Source organism: Oncorhynchus nerka, linkage group LG6, assembly GCF_034236695.1.
Source record: "Oncorhynchus nerka isolate Pitt River linkage group LG6, Oner_Uvic_2.0, whole genome shotgun sequence".
In the NCBI taxonomy this organism is placed as follows: domain Eukaryota; kingdom Metazoa; phylum Chordata; class Actinopteri; order Salmoniformes; family Salmonidae; genus Oncorhynchus; species Oncorhynchus nerka.
The window spans coordinates 75,727,619-75,737,514 of NC_088401.1; the positions used below are offsets into that span (position 1 = coordinate 75,727,619).

The 9,896-nt window shown below is 41.7% G+C and overlaps 2 protein-coding genes across 6 annotated transcripts in view; one reads left to right on the forward strand and one right to left on the reverse strand.

Moving 5' to 3' along the window:
* LOC115130965 (RUN and FYVE domain-containing protein 1) overlaps positions 1-971 on the reverse strand; it is a 22,199-nt gene extending 21,228 nt beyond the window's left edge. For 3 of the 5 annotated variants that reach the window (XM_029662568.2, XM_029662567.2, XM_065019869.1), the window contains exon 1: positions 629-971. In XM_029662568.2, coding sequence (XP_029518428.1) covers positions 629-953 — 325 coding nt within the window. In that variant the 5' untranslated portion in view covers positions 954-971. Of the gene's footprint in view, positions 1-624 lie in introns of all 5 variants that reach the window. The other 2 variants (XM_029662570.2, XM_029662569.2) reach the window with 2 other exon arrangements.
* On the forward strand, positions 954-9,190 carry LOC115130968 (proheparin-binding EGF-like growth factor). The gene is made up of 6 exons (XM_029662574.2): positions 954-4,631; positions 5,441-5,677; positions 6,358-6,550; positions 6,700-6,858; positions 7,228-7,316; positions 7,524-9,190. The coding sequence occupies exons 1-5, from the start codon at positions 4,589-4,591 to the stop codon at positions 7,298-7,300; spliced, it is 705 nt and encodes a 234-aa protein (XP_029518434.1). The 5' UTR covers positions 954-4,588; the 3' UTR covers positions 7,301-7,316; positions 7,524-9,190.
* The last annotated feature ends 706 nt before the right edge of the window (positions 9,191-9,896 follow it).

The window sequence follows — 9,896 nt, forward strand, 5'->3', positions numbered from 1 at the left end:
GGTTTTGGGGGTGACTAGAGAGATATACCTGCTGGAGCGTGTGCTACAGGTGGGAGATGCTATGGTGACCAACGAGCTGAGATAAGGGGGGACTTTACCTAGCAGGGTCTTGTAGATGACATGGAGCCAGTGGGTTTGGCGACGAGTATGACGCGAGGGCCAGCCAACGAGAGCGTACAGGTCGCAATGGTGGGTAGTATATGGGGCTTTGGTGACAACACTATATATGAACATAATGACATTTGAAATGTCTTTATTCTTTTTACTGTATTACCTTTAATTTTGTATTGTTTATTTCACTTGCTTTGGCAATGTCAACATATGTTTCCCATGACAATAAAGACCTTACATTGAAATGTGGAGATAAAAATAGGCGGGAAGGGATCATAATCTGAGTTTCTGTGCAAAAGTATTATTTTTTTAAACCACTAAAACATGACCACGGTTAAATATAGACTGTTAGTCTAGATTTATGTTGCTTAAGCATGCCATTCTAATTTCCTCGCCAGGCAGGAGTCATGTGCTGTGTTGACAGCAGAGATGCAGAAGAGGGAAGTTGTTCAGCACGTAACTCCCTAGTAAGTTTATATGCTTCCATATGGGCGTGAAATACAATAACCTTACGTGCCTGGTAGGTATTGGTTGGTGTCATTCTCGGTAGACTTTTGTGTAGTCGGACTGGTAGGAGAGCTACCGGCAGATCCCGACGATGTTGCGTTTCTCAAAGCTGCACCGTAGCTGACCCCACTGCTTATCGTCTCGGTCGCCTTCCGTGCCAGCGACAGGATTGGTGTTGACCAATTGCTCTCGGTCGCCGGTTTGTCTATTGGCGCCTCTTCATCGCTACTAATGCCAACAGGGTGGCTGTCTGGAAGAACTTCCAAAACTTTGGGTTCCTCTTTGACGTCGCTTTCTTCAACAACTGTGTTTGTTTCCCTTACCTCGTCGGCCATTTTTTTTTTTTTTTAACTAATAGAACATGTGACTGCAGGCCAGAGCAATCGTCTATGATGCCTGCGAAAAGTCCAAAGTAATCCAGTTATGATTTTCAGTGATTCAGTAAGTGTTCTTGGATTCGTTTCACATCGTTTAAAGTGTTTTCTTTCCAAATAAATAGTCAAAATAATATGTTACGACATTTTTAAGCGAAGCTAACTATTGGGGACAACATACAATGTTTATGAGGTTATAGATGTGTATCCATTTCAAGCCACTAGATGTCCCTATTGATATTGTCCCGTGTCCTTCAGGTGTGTATCCATTGCGTATGAAGGTATATGATGAAACTGAGGTTACAGACCCAGAACTGCATTCAGATCAGTAGCTTTTGGTTGACAACATATTATTATAGATTTAAACCAGTTTAAAACATGTTTAGCTGGTTTCCAGGTTATAGATTAAGTCTAGTCCTGGACTAAGTGGATCTTTCAATAGGGAATCTCCATTGAATCTCCATGGTTTTTAGTCCATGACCAGGCGTATTAAACTGTGCCCTATTATTAAACTGACCCTGAATGTCATAATTTGCAATATTTTTCTATTAATGTAGTCACAGGTCAAACGGTAACTTTTCACAAGTCCTTTATTCACATTCATTCAAATGATACAGAAAGAGGCACAATATGATCAGCGATATGATGTGACACAATGCACTTTTCTGTTATCTTTTTCAACTAAAATGCAGTCAATAAAATTAGACACATTTTTATTTAGCCTACATTCGTTTGTTGTAACTTTATAACCCATGTATATGGCTTAAACCACTCTATAAGTACATTTGAAGTCGGAAGTTTACATACACGTAGGTTGGAGTCATTAAAAGTTGTTTTTCAACCACTCCACAAATTTATCGTTAACAAACTATAGTTTTGGCAAGTCGGTTAGGACATCTACTCTGTGCATGACACAAGTAATTGTTCCAACAATTGTTTACAGACAGATTATTTCACTTATAATTCACTGTATCATAGTTACAGTGGGTCAGAAGTTTAAAAACACTAAGTTGACTGTGCCTTTAAACAGGATGGAAAATTCCAGAAAATGACAGGCTAATTGACATCCTTTGAGTCAATTGGAGGTGTACCTGTGGATGTATTTCAAGGCCTCACTTCAAACTCAGTGCCTCTTAATCTGTACAAACAATAGTACGCAAGTATAACCACCATGGGACGACGCAGCTGTCATACCATACAGGAAGGAGACACGTTCTGTCTCCTAGAGATGAACATACTTTGGTGCGAAAACTGCAAAACAATCCCAGAACAACAAAGGACCTTGTGAAGATGCTGGAGGAAACAGGTACAAAATTATCTATATCCACAGTAAAACAAGTCCTATTTTGACATAACCTGAAAGGCCGCTCAGCAAGGAAGAAGCCACTGCTCCAAAACCCCAATATGGGTCTTCCAAATGGACAATGACCCCAAGCATACTTCCAAAGTTGTGGCAAAATGGCTTAAGGACAACAAAGTCAAGGTATTGGAGTGGCCATCACAAAGCCCTGACCTCAATCCTATAGAAAATGTGTGGGCAGAACTGAAAAAGCATGTGTGAGCAAGGAGACCGAAAACCTGACCCAGTTACACCAGCTCTGTTTGGCCCATTCCTCCATGTAGATCTCCATGTAGATCTCCTCTAGAGCAGTGATGTTTTGGGGCTGTTGCTGGGCAACATGGACTTTCAACTCCCTCCAAAGATTTTCTATGGGGTTGAGATCTGGAGACTGGCTAGGCCACTCCAGGACCTTGAAATGCTTCTTACGAAGCACCATAATTTGCAAATAAATTCATAAAAAATCCTACAATGTGATTTTCTGGATTTTTTTTCTCATTTTATCTGTCATAGTTGAAGTGTACCGGTGATGAAAATTACAGGCCTCTCTCATCTTTTTAAGTGGGAGAACTTGCACAATTGGTGGCTGACTAAATACTTTTTTGCCCCACTGTATTTGGCTACGGTGTATGTAAACTTCCGACTTCAACTGTACAAACCATTATAATTAGGTGTATAGCATGTAAACATGTTGTGATAATTACATTGAGCAAAAATACTAATGCAACATTGACCAGCATCCCAAACATGCTCAATGGGTGACATGTCTGGTGAGTATACAGGCCATGGAAGAACTAGGACATTTTCAGCCTCCAGGAATTGTGTACAGATCCTTGCGACATGGGGCTGTGCATTATCATGCTGAAACATGTTGTGATGGGGGCGGATGAACGGCACAACAATGGGCCTCAGGGTCTTGTCACGGTATTTCTATGCATTCACATTGCCATAGATAAAATGTAATTTTGTTTGTTGTCCGTACCACCCTCACCATGGGGACCTCTGTTCACAACGTTGACATCAGCAAACCGCTGGCCCACATGCCGCCATCTGCCCGGTACAGTTGAAATCGGGATTCACCCGTGAAGAGCACACTTTTACAGCCAGTGGCCATTGAAGGTGAGCAGTTTCCCACTGAAGTCAGTTACGATGTCGAACTGCAGTCAGGTCAAGACCCTGGTGAGGACATCGAGCACGCAGATGAGCTTCCCTGAGACAATTCCTAACAGTTTGTGCAGAAATTATTCGGTTGTGCAAACCCACAGTTTCATCAGCTGTCTGGGTGGCTGGTCTCAGATGATCCCACAGTTTTGAAGTCAGATGTGGGGGTGCTGGGCTGGCGTGGTTACATGTGGTCTGCGGTTGTGAGGCCGGTTGGACGTACTGCCAAATTCAATTCTCTGGAAACTGCTCTGGTGGACATTCCTGCAGTCAGCATGCCAATTGCATGCTCCATCAAAACATCTGTGGAGTTGTGTGACAATACTTCACATTTTAGAGTGGCCTTTTATTGTCCCCCAGCACAAGGTGCACCTGTGTTTTTAAATTTTATTTTACCTTTATTTAACTAGGCAAGTCCACAAACAAATTCTTATTTTCAATGATGGCCTAGGAACAGTGGGTTAACTGCCTGTTCAGGGGCAGAACGACAGATTTGTACCTTGTCAGCTTGGGGATTTGAATTTGCAACCTTTTGGTTACTAGGCCAACGCTCTAACCACTAGGCTATGCTGTTTAATCTGGTTCTTGATATGCCACACCTGTCCGGTGGATGGATTCTTTTGGCAAAGGAGAAATGGTCACTAACAATGATGTAAAGACATTTGTGAACAAAATTACAGAGAAATAATATATGTGTGCATATGGAACATTTCTGGGATATTATGTTTCAGCTCATAAATCAGGGGACCAACACTTTACATGTTGCGTTTATATTTTTGTTCAGTGTAGATTACAGTAGCCTGCCTACCTACTGTCGAGGCGTGGTCGAGCCAGTCTATATAAATCGTGACGCCTTTAGTCTGGCGCTCCTTCTACTCGTCCCGACTCTGCCACGGCTGTGTTTGTGTGCGCCACCGTAAACCGCTACCCGAGACGCGCCCGGCATCTTGAATAAGAAACTCCCACGAAGAAAAGGCATAGGCCTACTAGGAACTTTTTAAGAGTAGCAATATCGAGTACGTGGACAATATATAGGAAAACGACATACAGTGATTTTTGCAGAATTACAGTTGGTGGTGATTTGAAGTTCGAAGACATGAGGATTCTACGAGTTGCGCTCCTGCTCGTCCATGCCTTTGGTAAGTATCAAGTTACACTTTTATATCTCAAGTCAGATGACATAGTTCCTTTTCTGTAGCGTTTATACTTTAACACTTGATTAACTATTGGTGGTACTAGTTTCTCCTAGACTTGATTCCTCCTAAGGGGTCTATTTCGTATTCATAAGAGACAGGTCTTGGAGTTACACTTGTTGACTGTACAAGAGTGTGAACTTTTCAAGCATGACCTTCTGAGCATGTCTCATAAACTTTTAAAAGAAGAGTTAATGATTTTCATAAGGTGTAGGCCAGCCTATGCTATTCAAGAACGAAGTGTGGTCATCTTTCTATTTTAAAACATGCTTTATGTAACTGGATATACTTATTTTTAACTCATATTCTTGTACATTAGGTAACTGTCTGTCTATGCAACATGTTGTGTACCATAGCCAAGCAGGATTATAGTCTCCCCTGTACAGAATACTGTACATGCATGGTGTTTTTGGGTGCCTCACAGTTCTTGGAGCTGAAATGCAACTATCCAGTTGTATAGGCTCACCCGAAGGGGTCATGGGGCCTCATGCAGGACTCTTAGTCTAGAGTCATGTTTAAACTTACCCACTCAAACCCCTCTATTTTCTTTGCACCTGAATGAATGACTGTGTTGGAAAGTAAAAGCTTGTGTTCTCAGTGAGCAAAACTGCTTGAAAATAACCCATTTCAACCAGTGTTTTTCACCTGGTTAACTCCTCACAGTGTCAGTCAGAATCTAGTGTACATCTCTAAACCACAGACTACTGAATGGTGTAGCATCAATAAAGATAACACGTTAACCTTGTGTTTTCCAGTGGCCTCGAGGTTGGTGAGCGGAGCTGTGGTGGACAGGTATGAGAGTGAGAGGCCACCGCAGCACACAGAATTGATCAACTTGTTGGATGTCCTGAGCGACAGAAGGATGGAGGGAGGGAGGGAGAAGAGTCATCACGGCGTGGAGGGTCCAGTGTTGGAGGATGAGGAGTACTATGATTACTACCATGAAGATGAAGAAGATGCCTCAGGGGAATATGAGGTGGAATTACCTCGAGGTATTTAGTAACTCACTGTGATTTGTTTGTTTATTGCTCTGTTGTAAAACATCATCCTGTTGTTTATAGGTTCTGGAATCCTGACTGACACATGTATTAGAATACCCTTTATGATTTATTACACTGTTATTCATGAGTTTATCTGGCAGGTTGTCAGTCAGTTCCATTTTAACACCTGTTGCTATGTAACCTCTAGTTAAATTGACTGTATGGACCAGGTAGCCTAGTGGTTAGAGCATTGGGCCAGTAACCGAAAGGTTGCTGGTTCGAATATCTGAGCCGACAAGGTGAAAAATCTGCCGGCGTGCCCTTGAGCAAGGCACTTAACCTTCATTTGCTCCAGGGGTGCCATACTACTATGGCTGACCCTGTAAAACAACACATTGCACCTATCCAGTGTATGTGACAGTAAAAATGTGTTCTATGAGGTGTGTTGGCTAGATCTGTGGTGTGTTGGCTAGATCTGTGGATTCAGTTGTCTGTGTTCTTTGAGGTGTGTTGGCTAGATCTGTGGATTCAGTTGTCTGTGCTCTATGAGGTGTGTTGGCTAGATCCGTGGATTCAGTTGTCTGTGTTCTTTGAGGTGTGTTGGCTAGATCCGTGGATTCAGTTGTCTGTGTTCTTTGAGGTGTGTTGGCTAGATGTGTGGATTAATTTGTCTGTGTTCTTTTCTTTTTTAGTTGCATTGTCGACTAAACCTAAAGACCCATCGGCCATCTTGGAAGCTGAGAGGAGTGAGGGGAAGAGGAGGAGAGGAAAGGGGAGGAAGAAGGGAAAGGGAAAGAAGAGGAACCCTTGTCTGAAGAAGTATAAGGACTTCTGTATCCATGGCAGCTGTCATTACCTGAGGGACATCAAAGCTCCGTCATGCATGTAATAAACCTGTCTGTCTCTGTCTGTCTCTGTCTGTCTCTGTCTGTCTCTGTCTCCAGAGGAACAAAATGCCTGTTGTACTGCATGTTGCATGAGTACCATCTCACCTCTCTCTCTCTCCCTCTCCCTCTCTCTTTCTCCTTGTGCAGATGTCGTCCCAGTTACTCTGGGGAGCGGTGTCACCTGTTCACGCTGGCTTCAGAGGGGAGGGACGTGGGAGGATACAGCCGGACCACAGCTCTGGCTGTGGTGGCAGTGGTGTTGTCCTCTGTCTGTCTCACCATCATAGGCCTGCTGCTGGTGCTCAGGTCAGTACTACACACACACACACACACACACACACACACACACACACACACACACCACTTTACCCACTTTTTTTTTTACCACCAGTACAGCTGTATGACACAATGCATTATGCAGCAGCTGGAGATTGATACAGTCAGTATTGGCACTGTATTGTGGAAATGGGCCAACAGGAAATGAATAGTACACAACCTAATTGAATGTAGAGGAATGGGAAATGAGGCTATAACAAACATGACAGGGTAGATCAGCATGGTTATAGTTTAGCACTATTGTTCTCACCTGACAACAATAATTATTGTAACCACAGGTGCTGTTGTTCCAAAACATTTCCAGGATCCACAGGTCTTAACCCTGTTGTTTTTCTCCAGGTTTCACAAGCGAGGAGCATACGACATAGAGCACGAGGAGAAGGTCAAACTGGGATCAGCACCCAACCATTGAAGAGCTGGAGAGAACGGTGAGTTACCAAGGAAACACCAAACTCCTCTCTTTTCAAGTCCTGAACTGAAATGTTAGTTCCCCTCCTAAATTGATAGGAGTTAGACAGAAAGTAAAATGTCATCATAACATTACAGTATGATTGTGAAAGATTAGTCTGGGTTTTGTTTTCACACGGTCTGAGTGTTGAAAGAAACTTGATTGCTTATTGTGTCTTTTATTTCAGGACAGGATAGGGAAATTCTACCTCAAAATAGAAAAGAAGAAGTGAAAAAAAGCCAAGAGAGAACGCAGAGAGACCTGGAAGTTATGGCAGAGAGGGGGACTGGATGGCCGTGATCTGGACACATAGCCCCAACCCATCTTACTGATGAACAGATGTGATTGGGTAGCTCGATTCTGCGGTAAGCCCTGCAACCTATCAGGAGAGAGCCTGGCTAAAACTGGAACTCTGATTGGCTGGGAGAAAAGACTGGAGTGGTGATGACAATATGGAAGCTGAGATGAAGAGAAGGAACATTTCTGGGCCCGTATCCACAAAGTGTCTCGAGGAAGGAGAGCTGATCTTGGATCAGTTTTGCCTTTAGATCATTGTGAATAACATTATAGTGACAGGCCCTATATCAGCACACTCCTATCAGAGATGCTTTGTGGAAACATCCCTGGATCAGTGCTGCTTCTTGGCTATGTTAAAAAAGACTACCAGGAGTCTCAGCCTAAAAGGACACCATCTTCTCGTCATCTGCCAGAAACAGAGAGAACCATGGTCTTTCTTCAACAGGAGTGTTTTTACCAATCAGCATTTTGTATTTTCCTTCATATGCTCATTCTTTGTCGTTTTCTAGTGTACTGTAAAACTGTTATTTATACCATATATTTGTCTTTTAATTTATTTATTGATGTGATGTTGCTATATTTATGCAGATATTTAACTCCTTTCAACCAAAGATGCACTTCCAGTTTGTAAAGGTTATCTATAAGGTCATCCTTGTGTTTTTATATTTAAATGTTAAATAATATTTATTGATGAAAATGAAGATAAAATGAATAAAAAATGTACAGTATATTTGGAGAAATAGACATTTGAACGTAAGTGTCCTCTTGGTCTCATAGATGTACCTGATTGCTGACTTTGATATCAGCACTCTGTGTACAGGCTGCTGAGAACACACACCACTGTGATTAGTTGGTTGCTTGATTGATTGATTCAATAAACAACAGTGTGTTGAACTATACCAATGTACCACTGACAGGTCTCTCTGTGTGTACCATTATGACGTGGTTGCATTGGTCTTCTGTGTTTGACTCTGTGAAGAAGACATACAAAACATCCAGACATAGAAGTGAATTGAATAGAATTGACTATTCTAGAATCCCAAAATATAGGAAATATTCTAGAATGTTTCGTCTAGAATCCAGTTTAAATATTTCTGTATTACAATCAGGATGTGGAATAGATCCAACGCAAACTCTGGTGCCTTGTTGAGTCCAGTCATTGTAGCGAGTGTTGGAAAATAGAAACATACACAAGTGGTGTAGTTTTTATTGTCTTTGAGAAATTAGTAGGACATAAATCTCCAAAAATGTTATCTCCAATTTCTGTTATTTATTTATGTTACCATGCCAGTTGTGTTGTCTTGTTTTAGCGTGGTGGGTGTGGTTAGGGATATACTATAGTTACTATAATATGGATATTTACTGTACTGTAATATACACTGAGATCCATGCAAAGATCATGATGAAATGTGAATTCATTCAAGTGTTCAGCCTTTTTAAAAACGAATAACCCTCCCCTAGAAAAACATCCTGGACACAACCTGCAGTTTTGAAGTGATTTCTAGTAAAATAAAAAATGTTTTTCTTCTCAGAAAATAAAGTATTTTTTTCTCTGAATCCCCGAAGTCATTGTATTATGTGTTATCTGTGTTACGACGGCTGCATTTACACAGACAGAACAATTCTGATTTGTTTCTACTAATTGGTCCTTTGACCAATCAGATCAGATTTTTTGCCAATAATTGGGCTGCATGTGTAAAAGCTGTAATAACTCATATCCTGTATCCTGTTGCTATCTATACACTGAGTGTTTTAACCTCAGAATCATGATGCTACAAAGTTACCTCTAGACACTGATCTAATGTCAGTTTAGGGTCTGTTTTGGATTGGAAGGAAGGCATCTTAATCAAGATTCAAGATCTGAGGTAGTTAAAATACATATATCTTTTACCTCAAGTTGCTCCTATCTGTTATAAGTTAATAACATTTCTATACTAATGGTCTAGGCTTCAACTTGATGGTTAGGGTCACCATTATTATAGCTATCTGGTTAACTTCCTGTATTGAGTGTGTCACTATGGCCTCATATTGAAGTGATACTTAGGAGAGACCTGTCTGGGACGACAACACTACTGTATCCTTTTGGTCTTTCAGTCACTGGCTGTAATTATAGAAAGGATAATATTTATGTTCCGTTCTCACCCCCTCCCTTCTACCCCTCCTCTCCTCCCCTCCCTCCTTCCCGCCCGTGCTTCAGCTACTCCTTTCAACCAGAGCACCTGTATCCTGGCCAAGGGTCACCTTCAGGATGTGCAGCCAGCAA

What these genes read in the sequence shown, in the direction of transcription:
- LOC115130968 (XM_029662574.2), top strand. Translation starts at nt 4,589, where the DNA reads ATGAGGATTCTACGAGTTGCGCTCCTGCTCGTCCATGCCTTTG. An exon ending in CCTGCTCGTCCATGCCTTTG is followed by an intron (nt 4,632 to 5,440) that starts GTAAGTATCAAG and finishes TGTGTTTTCCAG; the next exon opens with TGGCCTCGAGGTTGGTGAGC. An exon ending in ATCAAAGCTCCGTCATGCAT is followed by an intron (nt 6,551 to 6,699) that starts GTAATAAACCTG and finishes CTCCTTGTGCAG; the next exon opens with ATGTCGTCCCAGTTACTCTG.